Here is a 22091-nt window from a genome sequence, read left to right as displayed (position 1 = left end):
TGTATAAAAATCGCTTTCAATAAAAAGACCTTTGTTAAAAAAAATATGACTAGACAGGATTTTCATTAGGATTAGTCCCTCCTGAGCAGTTTGATGGTCCAGGCTGAGATGGTTTCTACATGTGCAGATATATCTATATATCTATCTATATATATCTATCTATATATATATATAAAGGATGCCGAACTTTACAGCCCTACGTCACAGTATGGGCTGAGCTGAGCCCCTATCCAACGCATGCGCTGTGGTGTTTCGGAGGTCCACGTGCAAAGAATGGCAGAGAAACCTTTACTGGACCGACCGCAGGTAAAAGTTTGATTGATTTGTGATTTCAAATTAATATGAATTAGTCGTGATTAGAATTTTTGAGTTACGTTGCTTGTTAATCAAGCTTGTTACCACGTATCTCTAATGGTTCCAACTAACTTCTTCAACATGCTAACACGTTTGGTGTTAGCAAATGCTAATTTATAGCACAGGTATGAAGCTGCCACATTTGTATTGTGGTGGCTTAACTTTAATGTGTCTGACAGGTAAAGAAGGCCGTCCAGGCCTTGCAGGCGTTCCTAAAAAACAAAGCTAGTGGTGAGGCGCTGTTTCTGGATGAGGCTCAGCATGTTAGCCTGCTCTTCACCCTGTGGAAGATACCCAAAGAAGCTCAGACCATACGCATGTGAGCAGCCCGGTCGACTGAATTTTAATTCCTCCGTAGCAGCAATTTTTTTCTCCAAATTTAAAATAATTCATTGGTAATGGCATTCCCCCAGACTGAATGTGTTGTTTTCTTCTTGTTATCCATAGTCCCTTGCCCCATGGCCAGCGGTCAGACACAGAAGAGATTTGCCTCTTCACCAGAGATGAGCCCAACATGACCTCAGACCAGACCCAGAGGTTTTATAAGAAGCTTCTGCAGGAGAGAGGTGTCAAAAGCATATCAGAGGTACACTGTTCTAAACTGATGTTGGTCCAGTCACACAACGCCTTTCTAGTAAATAAAAGACCTTTGAATAACCTTGAGTTTCCCGTTTTACATTCGTCTTGCGTTCTTCCATCTTCCATTTTTCCCTGTGGCCTTTGCTATTTTAAAGTGTGTGTGGACATTAGCTTAACTATTGTAGAAGTAAATAAAATGTACGCTCAGGATGGCTGTGGTTAACTCACCCAAAAAACCCACAGCTATCTTGAGTGTACATTAAAGACTGTGTTGTAGCCTAAAAGGATATTTCTCTACTTTAAACCGTCTTGTCAGTGGCAAGAAACATTCAGAATCGTGTGTTTGTCTGTGCAGATCATACCGTACAAGGTCCTGAAGACGGAGTACAAACCATACGAAGCCAAGCGCCGCCTGCTGGGAAACTTTGACCTGTTCATTTCTGATGACCGCATCCGCCGACTGCTGCCAACGCACCTCGGAAAACATTTCTACAAAAGTAAAAAGTGAGAGCAACACGTGAGAGCGCTTTTCTATGCCAGTTTGTCCTGTTTAGTGTGTGTGTGTGTGTGTGAGAAATAAGAACTATGGTTTGACTATAAACTATACTATAAACAAAAGATTCTTTGATGAATATTTATTGTACACGGTAATTTTTTTTTTGCTTCATTGTAGAGCTGGGCGATATAAGATTTTTTTCATATCACGATATGATTTTTTTCGTTTCAGGCGATAACGATATATATCACGATATAAGCCAAATAACTATATTTGTAAGATTTAAATGTGCCGTTGCTCACAAGTAAAATGTGAAATAATTAGCAGCTTGTTTTAATTAAAATATTTATTTCCCATAATAAGTTCAACAGGGCAGATGTACTTAAGGAACATGAGACTTCAGTTTCAGATAAATAAAGGCAAATATTGCAAACTACACAAAAGGCAGCTGCTAAAGCGTTTAAGTTTCAAAATAGAACAAACAAAACAGACCACTAAATTGTCAATTCCACTTAGAAACAAAATATTAATTCTAAAAATAAATCTTAGTTTGTTTTACAGAAGAACAGACAAAATTGACTAACTTTTGTCAATATCAAATAAACTGAGAACTAAAAGGAAATTCTCAATCTCTCCTTGTTGTATAGCTTAGCTTTTCAAACAGTTTTAACAGTTACTTTAGTCTGACAAAAGCCGAATGACGAATTAGCGCTTTCAGTCAGAGATTGAGCATGCACCGCTTTATTGTATTTCCAGACTTGCTTTCGGCACAATTTACAGTGCGCGCTACTCTGTTTTTGTCAGACTTGAAATAGCGAAATACCTTCACACTACGGAACTTCTGTGGCCCTTCCGTTCGACAAGCTCTCCGACATTGGAACCATCATCTGTTTTTTCTTCGGTAACCTTCGCTCACGCTCTCGGTTGATTTTTCTCTAGTCGGCAAACTCATTTCCTTCATTACCCGGGCTACCCGGGCTGCACGGCTGCAAAAACAAATACACATGTGCGCCTTGGCGCTTGTGCTGTACGTAACAAGTCACGTGACGTGACGCTGCGGCTGTGATTGGTTCGGCTCTGCACTACTTAATTTGGATTGGCTGTTCTTTTTTTTCTTTTTTTTTTTTTTTTTTTTTTTTTTAAGAGGACAAGAGAGATGAGGTCTATCGCAATAGTTTAATTTTTCTATCGAGAAAAAGTTATTTCGCAATAAATATCGTTATCGTTTTATCGCCCAGCTCTACTTCATGGGTGTATGCCAGGTCATGACATCACCCCCAAACGCCGCGGCAGGTCGTAGCAGACTGTGGCAAGTCGCAGGCTCATCCCTAAACACAGCTGCAGACAGTGGCAAGTTTCGGCATTACTCCCAAACGTCGTGGCAAGTCACGCCATCTCACCCAGACACCGCAGCAATCGTGGCAAGTGGCATTACTCCCAAATGTTGTGGCAGGTCTTAGCCAGTTGCGCTATTGCACCCAATGCCGCGGCAGGTTGTGACAACTTGCGGCATTACTCCCAAACGCCGCGGTAGGTTGTAGCTAACACGCCATCTCACCCAAATGTTGCAGCAGGTCGTAGCTAGTCACGCCATCTTACCCAGACGGCATGGCAAGTTGGGGCATCACTCCCAAACGCCGCGGCAGGTCGTGGCAAGTCATGCCATCTCACCCAGATGCTGCAACAATCGTGGCAAGTTGCAGTCTCACCCCCAGTTGTGGCATTACTCCCAAATGTTGTGGCAGGTCTTAGCCAGTCGTGCCATCGCACCCTAACGTCGCTTCTGTATGAGGATGAATGCAAGAAATTGGATTTGAAAATACAGCATTGAGCCACAGAAGCCACTAAAAGAGCAGAGGGAGAAAATGCCAAAGCAATACATACTGTCACATTAAAAAAAAAAAAAAAAAATCAGCAGCAGAGGAGAAAAGAGCAAATCCAGTTATCCAAAGAAGATAAGAGCTTAATGTCACTTGAAACATTATTGAAAGCAAAGCCCCTTATTCCCACAATTCCTCACCCCCACTTGTGTTCTCTGAACGTTTCTCCGTTTTGGATACTTTGCTGCAAATGACTTTAAGGTGTCGTGTAGCTGCGACGGTTGTATTCTTACCATTTTGCTTTCTTTTCCAGAGAGCCGCTGTGCGTGAACCTGCAGAGCAAGCATCTGGCCAGAGACATCGAGAGGGTCATTCAGGGGACCAGCCTGAAGGTTACCAACAAGGGCTGCTGCTGGTGAGATTTATTCACGTGTCCTTGGTTTCAGCTTTTTGTGCAGAAATTCCCCTTTTTTAAAAACTCTTCAGTAGCAGATGATCTTAACCGCACCTCAGTACAACCCTGTCGATTCTCTGTAATCGATACGGGTCAGACTGGTGCTATAGAAACTCAAAGTAAATCCAGATGGACCTCCTCTTTCTGTGGAGCCTGTCTCTACAACTTTGATACACAATGTTTAGCATCTTACTTGATGTAAAAATAAGAAACAGTCACATTGGTGCTTCATATACTGCTGCTGTGACCTTTGTGTTTGGTAACACTGTGTTTTCGTGCACTCTGCCTGTGTTGCAGTATGGCACGTGTTGCCCACTCGGGCATGACTGCAGACGAGGTGACGGAAAACATCGAGGCTGCCGTGCAGACAGTGGTGACCAAACTGCGCATGGTGAGAATTTTATCATGTGTTTTACATTTGGTTGTTAGATTTTAGAGTTATCACACCCCGACTGAGCTGATCTATGCCAGCTCTAAATGAATAAATGTTATTCCTTATATTGAGATGGTAATTCCAGTTGCATTGTAGTAACCGCAACGATTTCCTGCTGAAACATAAAACCCCAGTAAGGCTCTGCCTCTTTAGCGTAGGAGGGAAGTCCCCACAACTGGTTCAAGCACCAGTCTACTTGTGTCAAAAACAAAAATCCAGCGTCTCTGTGCAGAAATGAAGAAGTTTGAGTCGTACGTGTCATACTAGCATGTAGATAATGGCTGACTTGTCAGCTTCCAGCACCGCTGACATTCAGTGTTCGTTCCAGAGAAGTCAAGTTCTGGGTTTTGGACATGGTGAGCATCTAATGGCAAATGGGAACAGTTTCATTGGCTTCAGCAGTTTTTATTTTGCCTGTGATTAAACGTGATGGATGATGCGTTCAGTGGGATCGGGCCTTTCGTGCAGTCAGCGGTTAATTGATTGTTACGTGTGTGGAAGAAATTGCACCTCTCGGTAACCAATGGCGCAATTTTTGTGCACTAAAATGGGCACTGATCAGTGTTAGGGTTGGGCAATGTGAGGGAAATCTAATATTGTGATTATTTTTTGGCTGTATTGCAATACGCGATAAAATATGACAATATGTCTTGAGCCCCAGTGTACCCAGCACTGGGGACAAAGGGAGTGAGCTGCAGTTTAAGCCTAGGTGAAGTCGGCGTGTGTGATATCCACAGAAACCTCCGAATCTCAGCTAAAAGCTCACATGAACCATTTCAACAACCATCAAACAGCGAAAACAGCAAACTATTAAAAACGCAGTTGCGTAATTTCATGAAATGTGCCTAAACACAAACAAGGAAGCTACAAACTCACTCGACTTCACCAAGCAGACGGCACGTGTAGAGATCTCGCAGATTCAGACCACAAATATACTTTGTTTGATAAAAAATAACATGGAATTAAACTTACCGTGCTGTTTTTCTCTTTCTCTCGCCGATCGCCGTTGTAGCTCATGTCACAGCTGGTTTATTTAAAGTTTTCTTTGGTGTGTGGGGAGACGTTCACACGCGGAGTTTAAAACGTTCTGCAGTGGATCACTTTTAAGCTGGTGGAATAACTTTGTGTTTCTTCTACCTTTTCCGGCAATAGTTGTACGGAATGTTTTGCAAATTACCTCATTTTGTTCAACGTCCTCCTCGTGAAATCCAAGTCTGAATCGCCTGCCGTCGCCATATTTCTCCTATCTGATTGTATATAAACGCGCATGCTCAGTGTGCCGGGTAGAAAACTTTCCGGTTGGGAGGGGGGATTAATGATGCATTCGCAGCTTGTGGGAGGAAAAAAAAAACTCGCAGTGAATTATGTGCAGACAGCTTAATATTTCCATGGCAACCTATACTCGATGGTTACGATAAAGCTATTTTAACCATCGTACGTGGACAAACTTGCGATACATCGAGTATATTCAAAAAGTTGCACAGCGTTCTTTTATGTATCGATGCAAGTTTTTCTTGCCGTGTCTGATTTGATCGCTGTTTTACAGAAAGGACCGGTGATTAAACTCATCCACATAAAGAGTCAAACGTCGGTGGCTCTGCCTATCTACACCTCAGACTTGGGCCATCTCTCTGTCCTGGAGTCTAAACAAGCTCAGACGCCTAAGGACAAGGTGAGTACAAGTTAGCACTCAAAATGTATTAATTTTTTTTTGTATAAGCTGCATTTGTTGAAACATTCGGAAAAGTAACAAGTTTGTATGCATTTCAGGAATCTGCATCCACAAAGCAGACAAAGAAAAATAAGACAGAGGACAAGAAGCAAGCAGATACTACCGCAGAGGGCAAGAGGAAGGAGAAGAAGGGGAAGAAAAATAAAGCAGCAGCTGAAGAGGAGGAGGAAGAAATCCCACAGCTGGTTGCCATAGAAACCCCTATCAAAAAGCCTAAACTGGAGGTCAGTCCTTTTCACAGCTGTTCGAGTTGAAGGGTATTCCTCAGCTGATGAGTTCAGGTTTTGTTTTTCTTTGGCATCGTTAACGTTTCCTCTGTTTTTTGTAGAAGCCGTCCAAAAAGAAGAAGCTGGAGAAAGCCCCCAAACCCGCAGCGGTGAAGAAAGGAACAAAAGCTCAGAGCAAACTGATCAAGAAGACCGACTCCAAAGTAAAAAGAAAAGTACCTAAAGTGAAATGATCGTTAACATGGACATTAAATAAATGTTTTTTTTCTCTGTACTTCTGTTCTTCTTTTTCCCTTTAGTTATGATGTATTCTGTGAATGTTCTAATGTTACTGTTTGATGACAGTAGAGACAAAACTACTGCTCATAATGTGTTTGATTCAAGCCCATCTTGTGGTGAGTCATCATACAGTGTCAGTGCCTTCGACTCGAGCTAATCAAGCAGCTAATCTGTGAAGGATTCTCACACAATTCCCAGTTTTCATATACAGTGTTGGGGTTTTGTGCTGTTGTAATAAAGCCTGAACGCTGAAATATTTTGTCATTAAATGTGTTTGAAACTGGAGGAGTTGCAGCGGAGGGTGGAGCCTATGCCAGCTACAATAGGGCAGAGGCGGGGTACATCCTGGACCGGTCACCTGCCTGACGCAGGGCTAAAGCATGGAGCATTAGTTTTCATGTGTACCATTTTCAATACACCTGATGGTTTTTGTGCAATTTATTGCAAAAAATGTGCAATTCTTTTAGGTTTTTTGGGTGAAAAAATTACACAAACTCATGTATCAAATATGATACACATGGTATTACAGGGTTGTAGTTGGGTTAATATGATTACTTGTTGCCACTGACAAATGGAAATGCATTCAAATGATATTTATTTGATTCATATGGGATTGTAAATTTCAGCTTTAATTGGAGATGGTAAAAGTTTCTTGTTGAGGAATTACAGCCATTTTCTACTAAGATTCAAGTGTTCAGTTACAGACACTTCACTAGTAACAGTGTTTGAGTCGTTTGTCAGTTAGGCTGGTGGGAGATGTTGATGAGTGTATAATTTAGACAATGATCCAAAATGTGCTGAAAAGGGCACTTTGGGAGTTTTTGAAAATTGTGGGGGGAATATTGTGCAGCAGGTGAGTCAATCATCTATTGGTGCATTTTACTTGTTGAATGTGACGCTAATGGCAGTAAGATCAGCATCACAAACAAGAAACCTCGCTGCTTGGAGTTGTCAGCAGATTTAATGCCTCAGGCAGTCGATCCCTGCAAAGGAGGCATAAACTCAGACATTATGACAAGAGTTGGATCAGCTCGCGATTTCAGTTTTTACGTTTAACTTTTCTTGTGAATCCAGCCCTTACATGGTTGAGGATTTTGGTTTCTACTGACCATTGTATACAGAATATCTATCTATCTCTCTCTCTCTCTCTATATATATATATATATATATACATACACATATATGTATATGAACAGTTGTGTGCTCTAACATGTATTAGCCTTGTTTGCTTGTGCTGGATACGGCTCTGTGCTTGGAAAGTCATCAGCTGTATCAGATGACATCCCCATTGTTAATAGGAATAATACCTAGCCTGTGCAGCTGCTGTCAGCTAGTAATAGTGCAGTGTGTGTGTGTGTAAGGGGGTGGAGTATATCCAATATATGAAATGCTGCATTTCCTTGCAACATAATAATGTCAGAAACTGCAAGCATGCATAACATTCTACACACCAAACCTTTTTTTGTGACAATAAGCAGTTTTGGGTTGTTTTTTCCCTGCTTTCGAATAGACAGCCTTTGTTTTGGAAGTGTACTGTAACAAGATCGTCCTGACAGCGAGCTAATGAGAGGTGATGACATTGTTGTCATCAGGTGGGCTGCGACTGTCTGTCCTCACTCAGCTGTGTGGGTGTGGTGGCCCATCTGGAATTACAGCGTGTTCACGGGTTACTGAGCAGCAGATTAAGAGACGCATCAGGCAGCCACACACTTGGTCATCGTGCAGATGATACAACTCTTTCATGTGACTTTTGGGAGGTGCTGCATTCTTGACGGATGTCTGCATGGACTGGGTGAATGAACAGAATGGCTCGGGACTGATTTAAAGAAGAAAATTGGAGTGCTGTTGAGGTCCACTTGCTATCATCTCCCTTCTCTGTACATCAAAGGTACAAGGCTTCGTTTCAACTATGGAAACTTCTTTTTCAGGTGACTTTGGGAGCCAGCGGTTGTACCCAGACCTACAGCCAGCAGCTGCTGAATCCCCGGGCCGTGCTTACCTCCACAAACCTATCATTGTGATTGTGATGGGATCTCTGATGTCTGTAGCAGGCACAGTACTTTTACTGCTCCAGTACTCAGGGGTGACTGGAGCGTCCCGCTCTGTAGCCTCGGCCTGCCTGTCTTTAGGGCTGATGTTTGTGGCGATGGGGCTGGTGTGGGTCCCCATTCTGAAAGAGAAGGAAAGGCGGAAACGGATCAGCCAGGGGGCTTGAGCAGAAGATGGAAAAGACTTGATGATGTCAAAGATAAAATGCTATTAAATGCTTTATATAGTGCTCTGACACATCCAGTACAGTCAAGCTGGTGTGGCTCTTGCTGATAATGGCCTGAGTACACTGTACTTTGACCGTGTCACAGCAGGTTGTTTTATGTTTCTCTCAGCGAGGATCAGACTTGACTGTCTTTGCTTTTACACCGGCTGCTAAAATCTGTTGCTTTGGATTTTCTTCCACGTCTGGATAAACTCTTTGGATAAGTCATCATGTCAACACCTGTACAGGTGGAGCCCATTATGGAGAAGAGGTACGGAGGAGTTGGCCGCTGCAAGTGCTCATTTTGGTTCGCAGTGGCCCACGACATACTCGGTGTCTTGATTATAATGATTGGGGTGTTTGGAGGACTGGTTATCCACGATCTGTTTGTCTACGGCGGGGCCATTATCCTCTTCCTCAGCCTGATCTGGTGGGTGTTCTGGTACACGGGGAACATCGACGTGCCGCCGGAGGAGCTGGAGGACGACGTGGGCATGACGAAGCAGAAGAACCGTGGACTGAGCCAGGCGGTGAGGCGCTTGTCTGATCGCCTCGCCAGCGGGATCAGGAACTCCTTCAGAAAGAGCGGCAGGCAGGTTAGACAGGGCCCCCCGGGCGACAACGGAGTTGTAAACGCCGGTGCAGATGTGTCGCTCTCTACAATCTATGACGGCACCCTGGCTTCTACTTCAAACGAATTTGTGAGAGAGACACTGTCAGTGTGAGCTGCTCCACGGCAGAACAGAGACACTGGACTGCGATCATTATATTTGCCTTTTGTTGAAAGGGATTTTGTGTTTGCTCTACCAACATGCGCAAGTAATGATTAGGTAACAATGAAGTGCTGCCCTGATAAGAGCCACATGATTGTACCTTGCTGATAAGATGCAAACTTTGCACACTATAATAGTGTTTTTACATGACATCGATTAAGAGACAACAGCCTCCTCACTTATCACTGTTTTTGATATTACTCGTGTCACAGATTTTGACAGTAAATAGAAAATGAAAAGATATATTGATAAATGTGTTACGGACAGCCTTTTATTGTAAAAGGACGGCAGTAGAAGTGTGCTAAACACGATCAGAGGAATGATATATGGTTTTTATGGTTTTTGTAACAAGTTAAATGTATAACATTTACTCAAATTAATATTTTATGTTAAAAAAAAGCTTCAATATCATCACGCAAAATAAACACATTGTAGTTTTGACAACACAGGAAAGTTCCATGCTTGTTTATCCATCATGAAAGTGATAAGTCAAGCTAAGTTTAGATCATTCAGCTATTTGCTGCCAGCTGTCTTGTTTCAGGTCCCACTGTGTGCTTATATGTGTTGCAACAGTCAATGGCCCTACATGGTAAAGAAAATCTATCACAGATTGGCTTCAAACTAAGACCTTTTATAGAGGCACAGACAATAAATCAATAAACCATGTGACGGGATGACCCCAAGAAAGCGATTCACCCCAGAGTGTGGTTCAGCTGAAGCATTGCAGTTATGAAGGTACACAAATTCTTTAACATTGTGCAGGTCTGACCTGTCAAAGAAAGTTTTGCTACAAATATAAGACGACTTATTATGACTTTCCACATTTTTTGTCATATGTTACAGTTACAGTAGTACAGACGTGGACAAAATTGTTGGTACCCTTTGGTCAATGAAAGAAAAACTCACAATGGTCACAGAAATAACTTTAATCTGACAAAGGTAATAATAAATAAAAATTCTATAAATCTTAACCAGTGAAAGTCAGACAACGCTTTTCAACCATGCTTCAACTGAATTATTTAAAAAATAAATGCATGAAACAGGCCTGGACAAAAATGATGGTACCCACAACTTTTATATATTTTGTTGCACAACCTTTTGAGGCAATCACTGCAATCAAACGACTCCTGTAACTGTCAATGAGACTTCTGCACCTCTCAGCAGGTATTTTGGCCCACTCCTCATGAGCAAACTGCCGCAGTTGTTTCCGGTTTGAAGGGCGCCTTTTTCAGACTGCATGTTTCAGCTCCTTCCAAAGATGCTCAGTAGGATTGAGGTCAGGGATCATAGAAGGTCATTTTAAAATAGTCCAATGTTTTCCTCTTAGCCATTCTTGGGTGTTTTTAGCTGTGTGTTTTGGGTCATTGTCCTGTTGTAAGACCAAGCTTTCTGACACTGGCCAGCACATTTCTCTCTAGAATCCTTTGATAGTCTTGAGATTTCATTGTACCCTGCACAGATTCAAGACACCCTGTGCCAGATGCAGCAAAGCAGCCCCAGAACATAACCGAGCCTCCCCCATGTTTCACAGTTGGGACAGTGTTCTTTTCTTGATATGCTTCATTTTTCTGTCTGTGAAGATAGAGCTGATGTGCCTCGGCATAAAGTTCAATCTTTGTCTCATCTGTCCACAGGACATTCTCCCAGAAGCTTTGTGGTTTGTCAACATGTAGTTTGGCATATTCCAGTCTGGCTTTTTTATGATCTGTTTTCAACAATGGTGTCCTCCTTGGTCGTCTCCAGATGGTGCGATCTGACACTGATGTTCCTTGAGCATGAAGTTCAGCTTGGATCTCTTTAGTCTTTCTGGGCTCTTTTGTTACCATTCGGATTATTCATCTCTTTGATCTGTCATCAATTTTCCTCCTGCGTCCAGGGAGGTTGGCTACAGTCCCATGGATCTTAAATTTCTGAATGACATGTGCAACTGTAGTCACAGGAACATCTAGCTGCTTGGAGATGGCCTTATAGCCTTTACCTTTAACATGGTTGTCTATGATTTTCTTTCTAATCACCCAAGGCACCTCTTTCCTTTGCTTCCTCTGGTCCATGTTGAGTGTGGTACACACCATGTCACCAAACAACACAGTGACTACCTGGAGTCCTATATATAGGCCCACTGACTGATTACAAGATTGTAAACACCTGTGATGCTGATTACTGGACACACCTTGGATTGACATGTCGCTTTGATCACATTATTTTCATTCTTTTCTAGGGGTATCATCATTTTTGTCCAGGCCTGTTTCATACATTTGTTTTTTTAAATATTTCAGATGAAGCATGGTTGAAAAGCAATTTCTGACTTTCATTGGTTAAGATTTATAGAATTTTTATTTATTATTACCTTTGTCAGATTAAAGTTATTTCTGTGACCATTGTGAGTTTTTCTTTCATTGACCGAAGGGTACCAACAATTTTGTCCACATCTGTTGATGCTTACATTAAACATACCCAAAGTTTCTAAAAGGTTGCTGAGCGTACGGAAAAGTTATCACTATGAGCAAAAGAAAGGTGCTCTGAATGCTCCATATCAGGCGTTTTTCTTTCTTTTCTTTCTACTACTGGCTAAAAACATCTTTAATATGGTCATTTGAGTAATGGCTGTGAGGACAAACCTGCTGTTTAGAACTTTTTTTATTTGGACGAGCCAATCAGAAGGAAGAAGACTTAAAGGGAGGGAGCTAAAACAGCTTCTTTCAGACTCAGGATGGTGTGAAGGGCTGCACTAAGGCTCAGTATAAGATAAAGATTTTTTTTTTCTTTTAACTGTGAAAAAAAAATACTGAGTTGGACATGAGCATAGGTTTCCAGTAACTTTTTACATTGCCAATATCTTATTTTGTAAGCGATTCTAATTGAGTTTTGTTAGCTCGAAGATCTACTTCAGACATGAATGAAGATTAACCTCTTTTTGGATAAAAAACAAATACCCAAAGTAAATGACTGGGCTGGAGAGCTATTAAATGCCACCAACACCTCCTCCTTTATCCAAAAATCCTACAGCGATCACCTCCCAGTGTTTCGACTCCCAGTTATCTTTTGGTCCAGGACCAGCTGTGAGCTCATAAACCCTGTTCAAAGTATGAATTTCAGGGTCTTAAACTCTGAACCACAGCTGCCACCAGTGTTAAATCAAAAATAATAATAATACTGATATCATGTTAATCATACACAAGTAGTAATACCATAAATTAGTATGTTGGTGCTCTTTTTGCCATGTTATTGTTCCAGACTCTCTGTCCACCTGCCTGAACACATACCCTGATTTGCTATAAAACATATAATAGGCACAGTCAAAGATAAATGCAGTTATGGAGTCTTCTGAGTCATAGAACCATGAAAGTCTATCATTGTGAACCTTTGTTGTTGTGCAGGCTGAATGTCAAACATGCAAGAGTAGTTTTTTTATGACAGCTGAAGTTGATCATTACATCAGGTCCTTCAGACTTTTTAGCTGTGCATACATAAAATCTATGAATTCTTTCACATGACTCGTGTTCACAAGACTGCATGCAGCATTCGCTCTACCTGACACTGCATGGCCTGCAATAAGTGGCTATGTGGAATTTTCATCTCTCCCCAGTTCTGTCCTCAGGTAAGGTTTTCAGTCTTTTGTAGGCTGTAATCATCAGTTTTGCCTGATACTATTTAAATATCAGTTTACATAGTATTTTAAATGTTTATTCATTCGGTGCCATGTAGGTTTTAACTACTCTTTTCTTTGATACCTCACATGAAATTTGAGCTCCTTCATGTATTGCTACTACAGACACCTGGGTATTTACAGTATGTGCTTAGTTGATGTCAGCTGATACAAATGCAGCAGTTTAAACTAGAAACCAGTTTACTGTTAACCTTGCAATGTAGAGCACTAGAGGATGAGCACGTGAATAGGACCAGTGATTGAATGTACTTCATTAAAGTGCATTATTAATGTACTCTTACTTTATTCAAGTATTTCTATGTTTTCCTGTTTTCTGCTACTGCAGTTAGTACTTCTGCTTATACCCCACTGCATTATGGGTATAGATATTGTTCTTTGGACTCCATACCACTTATTTTAAAGCTTTAGTTGGTTATTCTTGTTGTAACAGATCTATTTTACAGTCATGTGAAAAAGAAAGTTTTAAATGCGCCCAATGATTTGATAACTTGTAGAACCAGTTTTATCAGCAATAACATGAAGTAACCGTTTTCTGTATTTGTTTATCAGGCTGTCGCACTGGAGGAGTTTTGGTCCACGGTTCTTTACAACATTGCTTTTGTTCATTGATGTTTGCAGACATACAATAATGCACAGCACTCTTAAGGTGGCACCACAGCGTTTCAGGGGTGCTGAGGTCTGAACTGGAATAACTGGGTCATTGGAGCACATTGATTATTTTGTTTTTCAGCCCTTCTGTTGTAGATTTGCTGCTGTGTTTGAGATCATTGCCTTCTTGCACGAACCGATTTTGGCTGAGCTTAAACTTGAAAACTACCCTGTGAAAACTTTTCTTTGTTCATGTGACTGTATGATCCTGCATTCTTATACTGTAGATTAAGCTATGCAGCAGTATGCAAGCATTTAAAACTACCTGCTTCTGCAATTAATGAATGAAAGTTCATGTATATTACAAAAGTATAACGTCCTTTTACTTTGTATATTGTGAGATCCTCACAAAAAAAGCAAAAGAGGCCGAGTTAGAGGTGGCAGAGTTAAAAATTTTAACATTTTCATTTCATTCTGACTGATCAGAAAGGATAAGATTAGAAATGAGGACATCAGAAGGACAGCTCAGGCTGAGCGGTTTGGAGATAAAGTTAGAGAGGCAAGGCTGAGATGGTTTGGATGTGCAGATGAGGAATAGTGGATATTTTGGACAAAGGAACATGGAGGTGCCAGGCAGCAGGAAAAGGGAGGAACCTAGAAGAGATTAATGGATGTTGGGAAGGAGGGCAGAGGTTTGGTGTGATGATCTGCTAAGGTGACCCCCCCAAAAGAGCAGCAAAAAAGAAGATATTGATGGAAAAAACTTTGTGTTGTTAATTTAGTAGGATTATAACAGTTACTTCAGCAAAGAGTCAAAAATTCTTTGTATCTTCGCAAAACAAAGAACAATGTTTAAACACTTTGCACCACTTTTCTTCTTTTCCTTTGTCTTTGGCCAGCGGTGGACTAGTTTTGCACTGGCACCTTGTTGGCCAACAGCACCTGAGGCAGCCATTGTTAACATGGACCCCACCCAAACCTGAACTTGTTAACATCCAGTTAAAAGGGAGTTTTTCCTTCCCACTGTTCCCAGGTGCTTGCTCATAGGGGATATGACTGTTGGGATTTTCTCTGTATTATTATAGGGTCTTTACCCTACAATATAAAGCCCCATTGTTGTGATTTGGCGCTATATAATTAAAATTGAATTGAATTAGGGACATCTCTAGGGGAAAACCAGCTTGTGCACCCTTGTGGCAGGGTTAGTGTAAAACGTTTTCTACACTTTTGATTTCAGATAAAATATTTAATGCTTTTTACTTCTGTTTCGAGCGCTAGAGTTCTAAAGACTACAACTCCCACTTCCGCTTAGCCGTCATATGACGACTGTGTGTTTTGTCATGTGACCCTGGCGCTGCTATGTCAGTCCTCCGTTTCCCTTTTTCGCAGTGTCACAGGCAGCAAACCGAAAATAGTCAGTTTCTGTCCGAAACGGCTCAACACACCTTAGACCCGTCCTGTAGCTGGTTAGAAATCACACTCCGGTTCGTGCGTGTCGCACTTTACCCGTGTGTTTGGCTGTGTGCAACTCCTACATGTCAGAGTGGTAGACTCACAGCCCTGCGGCTTACCGGCAGGCCTCGCTGTTCACCGACTGAGCATCAGTCCTCACGCCGCCGTTGGGTGGGTCCGACTCGGCCAAAGAGACAGCATGGTCCCGGTGCATCGCTAGCCTCTTGTGATTAAAGGCGACAGCAAGGGATGAATGGTATCAGTGGGGAAGTGTTTAGCTCGGATGCTACTGCAGTCTGTTTATAAGGATGAACGGTAAGATTAGCTGTTTCACTGCTTTCTGTTTCTTACCCATAAAATCACAACATGTCAAATCACGCCTGCAGGAGATTGCTCAGAAACTTGGTGAGACTTTCTAAGTTTCATTTGGGGGCCTTTTAGCTGGTTTCCATAATGTTTGATAATGTTCGACACATGGCTTTCCCCCCTTTTTGCTAGCTTTGTTGAAACGATAGATCGAGATCAAGAATGCTACAGGAAAATGAAGCAGTTCTGCACAATTTAAGTGGGATTTCTCAGGAATAAAAGTCTTAAAAGTGTCTTCTTTTTGCAAATGTTTCTAGTGTGTAAACAACTGGAAACCCCTTAATGCTTAGGCCAACTGTGACTCAAAGCTGGAAAACACCTAATAGTTTTTATATGAGGGAAGTATGCTTGAAGTCTCTGGAAAGCCTTGAAGCTTACGGTAAGAGGTGTGTGTTTAACAAGCTCCTGGCCTAAATTCACAGGTAAACAAGCTGGTGGATGAAAGTAGCTTCAGTCCCTTTGCAAACTCACAGGTGCTCCAGAGGAAACACATGACTGGGTTGCTGCTCCAGTGGGTTGGCTGCTCTTCTATGACTTGAAACCTTTGAGACAACAAGCATCATCATTGCCATTATGAATATGCTGTCTGGGCTGCAGGGTTAATGATTACTAATGTTGATTCGTCTGCTATTTTTTTCTGGATAATTCACTCGGCCCATAAAATGTTAATATAAAACATTGTTCCAGAGTGCTTCTAGAGGTTAAAGAATCCTCACAGTACCCTGTAATATTATGTCCATAGGCGCGTCCTGTCGCAGTTGGAGCTCAGCAGTCCTTAAACGCAGAACTTCAAAGTCAGTTTTGTTTATTTATGTTGATTGCGAGCAGCCATTACTTGCCACACAACTTCATTTCCTCCTTCATTGTCATGAATAATGAATGGAGTAACTATAAATGATGGGAAATTTAATCTGTGGCACCATCATTTTCCTCATTCCTCTTGTTTTTGTCTGTGTTACCCTCCGCAGGCACCCAGCAGACTGATACGAAGAGGCAGAACCTCCTGGAGAGGCTGCTGGATGCTGTAAAGCAGGTGAGTTACCGGTTATCTGGACGTTCTTTAAGCTGGAGACGACAAATTATCATCAGTGCTGCAGTCCACATAGACTGAGCGAGGTTTAATAATTTTAAGCCTCTGCTTTTATGGTCAGGAAATCAGCTCACATTAAATGTGTGACTAGTTTGAGTGATCTTTTCTTTGGAACATGCTTTTTTTAAAATTCCTGGTCAACATTTTTGCGGTGACTGAATTTGTTACAGTTCCTTCTATCTCCCTTTCTATAAACACAATGGAGGAAGTAAAACCGAGCTCTGTTGACGGCCTCTGTAACCCAATATTCTGTAGAAAAAAGTTACAAACATGGGTAGGGTCCTACCTAAAAGAACACAATGACCATGAATACAAACCCCATTCCAAAAAAAGCTGCGGTTGTTTGTAAAATATGAATAAAGATAGAATGAAACCTAGGATTTTTAATTGAAAGTAGTTGAAAAATATGAATAAATATATACACGTTTTGCATTAAATGCCAGGAATCAGTTTCAAAAAGCTGGCACAGGAGCAATAAAAGACTGAAAAACTCTCACAAATGTGCATTAACTCATTAACTTTTGACTGCAAGTGGCTCTATTTTTGTTCTGTTTTTACTCTAGTGTGACTAAAATGATCTGTGTCTTTCATAAGTGAAGGTGCAGGAGGCTTCTCCACCCTGTTCATAGTTACTCATTACTTTATTTGGTGCCACATATGGTGCCGTCCGGGCGATGTCTTTGTCAGAGAAGGCCGTACCTGTTTGACTGAGACGGTGCCAGATCACGTCCTCCATGTCTCATAACAGCAGGGCTGCACAATGTGGTTGCATTTAAAACACATCCTGAACTGTTTAGCAGCTGAAATCCCACATTAAGCAAATATATGGAAATGAAATATACTGTTTCACTGTCTACACAGCAGCTGCTGGTCTCAGTTCTGAAATGGGTGCAGAGTGTTTTTCGATTTTTATCTATACCTTACAGAGTGTTTCAACTTATTTTGACACGGGATACTTTTTAACGTCCGAGGAGAAAAACCCCCTTAACTCTTATCCTACTGGATCGGGTTTGGCGTGATGCTTTGAGGGAAGATGAAACTGCATGCACCGTATCGGAGCTGGGCTGGACTCTCACACTGTGTCAAATACAAATATCAAAACTGAGACCAGTGCTGCCAGTCAGACAAGCTTCCTTCTCAGGTTTGCAGCACCCGCCAAGCCCCTACAGTTAATTCATGAAGGTCAGATCAGAAACAGTTTGACCTTTAAATCATTTTCTGTAATTCTTTTATTTTGTCTGTAATCTTGTAACCACAGGCCAGGACAGATACCCTCCGTAGTGTCCGTAGAGGACTAAAGGAGGACACGATCTGCAATTTAAGGCTTTGAAAGGTGCTGTTAGACTTTTTGAACCTAGCAGACATACATGAAGGAAAAAAAAAAGCAATTTCCTCATATCTTCCCAGTGCCAAATCCGCTTTGGAGGAAGAAAGGAGATCGCCACAGACTCAGACAGCAGGTAAGAGGAGCTGCCTGTTACCCAGAAATTCTTTTGCTTTATCTCTGTGGTTATTTATCATTCTAAAAGGTGCTTTGTTTTACGTGTGGAGCTCCAGGTCATCGATGATGTAGTGCTTTAGGCTCCAGTACGTGCTCGCGCTACCTCCAGCCTTTTCAGTACAGCGATGTGGCAGTACGCCCAGCTTTGAGGGTTACTTTCTAAACAACAAAATCGTTTTTTTAGATGGAAAATAATTGTTTTTTTTGTTTTTTGTTCGGTCTGAGAGCTTTAGCAGACTTTCCATCATATCGGAGCAGTGAGAATATTCTCCTTTATGATGTTAATGGTGGCTATGTAAGAAAAATGATGTACCAACTTTGTTTCATTAGAGCTTCACGCTGAGAGAGAATACTATTGATTCATGTTCTGTGCTGCTCAGATCTCATTTTCAGCTCTGAGTACCAGTTTTTAAGATTCAATATTATGTCCGCCTTTTAGATGAAGAGCATTTATAAAAGACTGGTTAGTGGCACTAATGCACCTGTTTCATCACGAAAGCTGTTTTTCAAACTGCGTGCTAGTAGTAGGATGAATGACCTGTCTCCTCTCTAGGTCAGAGGATGCTGTAGCCACGACTTCCAAAAGGAATTCGTTTTTACTGTATGGTCCACAGTATAGTTTCCACCTCTCCTCGGTCCATCTTAAAGAAGGCGACCAGTACCGTGATGCATGGTATACCCAGCAGAAAAGGACACCCCTCCCCGCCATCACATCATAATAGTAGAGCTGGAAAAAGTGTGTGGTGGTGAGCAGCTGGCTGCAGCACAGACGGCCCTTTAAATGTAAAACTGTGATGTTACCGTGCCCCTGCTCGAAGGTGCCTTCTGACTGTAAAAAGTGAGATCCCTGCCGCTGCCAGCCAGGCAGATGGCCTCCACAATCCAGCGAGAGGGCCTCTGCTTACAGAGAACTTTGCCTCTGGCAGAACTAACAAAACAGAAAAACACAGTCGGAGTACATTCAGTATAGGTGAGTAGGACACAAGGGAATGTTGCTTCCTTTCATTCTCGGATACTAAAGCTCAGAAAGCTCAGGACCCAAAAGGGCGGAGAGTTGAAGCTGCAGGTAAAGCTGCCACATTAGGGTCTTGGAGAGCTCAGTAGAAAAGGGATGCACAAACAGAGCATGGAGGTCATCCAGAGAAGGCGTTTGAGAGCTACTGCAGTCTTGTATGAAAGAAATCTTATATCTATGGTAGATTTATGAGATTCAAATGTGAGGCTAAATCCCATAAAGTGAAGCTGGGTTTAACCTCAGGCCTTTCAGACTATCTGCATTAGGAGAATATCTCATTCGATATGTGATGCACTCAGTTAATTGAACATTAACATGGATTAGTTGTAGTTTCATCTGAATGTACAGCCAAAGCAACATTTTCAGTGCAGCATAAAAAGCACAGCAGGGTGACAGGGCTGTTCTGTCTAGTGGGTGACACCCCCACCCGCTTATCTTCATGTTATCCTAACCTGTGTTTGTCTCTGCAGGGTGATCTGTCTGTGCGCACAGTTTGAAGCGGTGCTGCAGCACGGTCTGAGGAAGAGCAGAGGTCTGGCCCTCACAGCTGCCGCTCTCAAACAGGCCGCAGGCTTCAGCAGCAAGACTGAAACAGGTACGCCAGGTTCCCGTACGGCTGTGAAATTGTGGGTTTAAAGTTGAAAAGCGGAGCAGAAACTTCACTTTAGCCCTCTGTGACCTTGGATAAGCAGACTTGCGAAAAGTCTGGGCGGCTCCTGTAGATTTGTATCCTTAAAAACTACAACCACACAGTTTATTCTGTGGAATATTAAGACAGTGTTGCTGTTGAGGACAAATGCGTGACTTCTGTCATGTATATCTATTAGCATATGCAATGCTTTTCTGTATTTCACAGGCAGTTAGAAGACAGGTTTGTGCCTGAACCTGAGGATTTGGAGCTTACTAATGAAGCCAGGGCCTCTGACAGTGCTAGAAATACAATAGTTTTAATTTTCTCTGAGGTCACATGGTGATTGTATGCAAACCAGCAGCATAACGCTCATCCCTATTAATTACCACACCTCAGAAAACACAACATTAAAACAGACCTGCATATACTTTTTAAAAATTTCTTTTATATTCCAGTTCTTGTGCTGTAGATAAGAATAAAACAGTTTGAGTTCTGAGAGAACAAAGGATGGAGACGGTCGGGATGGAGCTGTGTGAGCGGTGTGTGAGGGGTCCCCTCTTCTGTTAATGAGAGGGGGCATGTGCTGAGAGAGTCCTGGAGTTTCTTTTGCAGCTTCTTTTCTGACCTTTTGAACTCTTATTTAACTCCAGAGTAGTTGTTTTTTACAAGTGAGGTGGAGATTATTCTTCCTCTTTCCTTTTGTCCCCCTCGCTAGAGTTGACTTTCTGGTTCTACGTGAAGGAGCACCTGAACCGCCACGAGCTCCAGCGGTTTTACTCCCTGCGCCAGATCTCCTCAGAGCTCGGCCGAGGTCGTGCCTGGCTGCGCTGCGCCCTCAATGAGCACTCGCTGGAGCGCTACCTGCACACGCTGCTGGCTGACCGCCCCCGTCTCGGGTTAGTGACAAGCCCCCTCGTCAGTTATGCTCCGCACACATTTTCTCGGCTAGGTGGGATTTTTTTCTTTCTTTTTCGCTTGTTTATAGATCTTTTGTGTTTTCTAGATCTTACTATGAAGACTGGGCTTTTGTGCTCGATGAAGAGAGAGCTAGTATGCTTCCCACCATGGCTGCAGGTGAGCTTGTGTTTTGGCATTAAATTATTGGTGGTAAACACACTAAACAGTTTGCTAACACAGCAGGAGAATAAAGGGTTCAAGAGGGTTATAGACTTACAGCACTGTGCAAAAGTCTTGATTCACGCAGGAATTTCTTGTAATCAGACTTTTGATCAGCCATACGACATCATTTCACAAGCATCTGATTGGTAACAGCTTCATTTTTCAGCATGAACATGATCTCAAACACACCTCCAGTACATATAAAGCATACCCGAATAGAAAAACACATAACAGGACCCTATCAGTCATGGATTGGCCTCCCCAGAGCCCGGACCTAAACATCTCTTGACAGAGAACAGAACAAAAGGCAGCCAACATCCAAAGAAGAGCTTTGAATGTCCTTTAAGAAGCCTGGAGAACTATTCCAGAAGACCAATAAGCTGTACTGTTCTGCTCAGCATTAGTTTGCTCTATTTATAAGTTTATTGGTTCGGCGCTCCACAGTAGTCCCAGTTTCTCATTTCCTTGGGAAGATTAGACTCATGAGGACTTCAGAGAGTTCAGACTGTGCTCAACAAAAAAGGTGATCATACCAAGTTTTCATTTTCAGGCTCATGATAAATGTAAAAATTAATTTTTCTAGCAAAATATAAAGAAATGAGGAGTGGTGCAAGACTTTTGCACAGTGCTGTATGAGTTGGTTATAAGTTAAGCTTAAGCAACATAAGTTGAAGCAAATTTAACTTTAAGCTGGATGTAGCCACTCTGACATCAGACAGTGGCCTCTATACTGCCACCTGAATATTAGCATTTTGGCTAAAGCTATTTAGTTGCAGACAGAAGGCTCTAGGTAGCTAGAGCTGCGTACATTTCACCACAGCTTAAAACAAAGCACCAACTTGCTGGATGGCCTGTTGGTGTAATTAGCCACACAGCAGGGTATGTCTTATTAACAAGGTTAAAAAGGTCAGCTCAGCGACTCAGATAATGCCTAACAGGCAGCCAGGGAGCTACGGATGTCCGTGTCAGCTCCCACCCGCCATTCAAATTGTTGGAGACTCTATAAAACTCTAGGACGTGCAGTTTGCTGCACCTCCACACTGGCTTCGTTTTTCAGCTTCTTCTGTGGCCCCTCTCATACAACTGAGCCTGAGGTTCCCTTTTAAAATACGGTCCTTTTGTTGGGCTATATTTCTTGCCCCATTATTAGAATTTACATATTGCAAGATTTAAATTCAGCCAACTTATGGCTGCATTTTTAGCCTTTAAATGTTATGTTCTCGTGTATTACTAACCACACTCAGTCTCTCTGAAATGGCTT

General features: G+C 42.1%; 3 protein-coding genes and 1 non-coding gene across 6 annotated transcripts in view; all 4 read left to right on the top strand.

Annotated features, from left to right (window-relative positions):
- Positions 1 to 179: 179 nt before the first annotated feature.
- rsl1d1 (ribosomal L1 domain containing 1) lies at positions 180 to 6369 on the top strand. Its single transcript, XM_031748851.2, has 9 exons — positions 180 to 306; positions 534 to 673; positions 802 to 940; positions 1289 to 1437; positions 3563 to 3664; positions 4001 to 4094; positions 5683 to 5808; positions 5907 to 6092; positions 6197 to 6369. The coding sequence occupies exons 1-9, from the start codon at positions 238 to 240 to the stop codon at positions 6326 to 6328; spliced, it is 1137 nt and encodes a 378-aa protein (XP_031604711.1). The 5' UTR covers positions 180 to 237; the 3' UTR covers positions 6329 to 6369.
- LOC116327342 lies at positions 3754 to 3881 on the top strand. The gene has a single exon (XR_004199995.1). It is a non-coding gene; the product is annotated as a small nucleolar RNA SNORA55 (small nucleolar RNA).
- Positions 6370 to 8614: 2245 nt separating the features above from the next.
- On the top strand, positions 8615 to 9862 carry LOC116327277 (transmembrane protein 238-like). Its single transcript, XM_031748815.2, has one exon. It carries the CDS (start codon positions 8859 to 8861, stop codon positions 9351 to 9353), a length of 495 nt encoding a protein of 164 aa, XP_031604675.1. The 5' UTR covers positions 8615 to 8858; the 3' UTR covers positions 9354 to 9862.
- Positions 9863 to 15009: 5147 nt separating this feature from the next.
- Positions 15010 to 22091, top strand: part of snx29 (sorting nexin 29) — a 144928-nt gene continuing 137846 nt past the window's right edge. For all 3 annotated transcript variants that reach the window (XM_039616441.1, XM_031748805.2, XM_031748806.2), the window contains exons 1-6: positions 15010 to 15423; positions 16443 to 16507; positions 17972 to 18024; positions 19551 to 19675; positions 20427 to 20607; positions 20715 to 20785. In XM_039616441.1, coding sequence (XP_039472375.1) covers positions 15417 to 15423; positions 16443 to 16507; positions 17972 to 18024; positions 19551 to 19675; positions 20427 to 20607; positions 20715 to 20785 — 502 coding nt within the window. In that variant the 5' untranslated portion in view covers positions 15010 to 15416. The remainder of the gene's footprint in view (positions 15424 to 16442; positions 16508 to 17971; positions 18025 to 19550; positions 19676 to 20426; positions 20608 to 20714; positions 20786 to 22091) is intronic.

Source organism: Oreochromis aureus, linkage group 8 (assembly GCF_013358895.1).
Source record: "Oreochromis aureus strain Israel breed Guangdong linkage group 8, ZZ_aureus, whole genome shotgun sequence".
In the NCBI taxonomy this organism is placed as follows: Eukaryota; Metazoa; Chordata; class Actinopteri; order Cichliformes; family Cichlidae; genus Oreochromis; species Oreochromis aureus.
The sequence above is the reverse complement of the archived record's forward strand: the minus strand, read 5'-3'. Positions and strand labels throughout refer to the sequence as shown.

Coding starts and splice junctions, on each gene's coding strand:
- rsl1d1 (XM_031748851.2), top strand. CDS start 238: ATGCGCTGTGGTGTTTCGGAGGTCCACGTGCAAAGAATGGCAGAGAAA. Junction 941..1,288: donor GTGTCAAAAGCATATCAGAG/GTACACTGTTCT, acceptor TTGTCTGTGCAG/ATCATACCGTACAAGGTCCT. Junction 5,809..5,906: donor CTCAGACGCCTAAGGACAAG/GTGAGTACAAGT, acceptor TATGCATTTCAG/GAATCTGCATCCACAAAGCA.
- LOC116327277 (XM_031748815.2), top strand. CDS start 8,859: ATGTCAACACCTGTACAGGTGGAGCCCATTATGGAGAAGAGGTACGGA.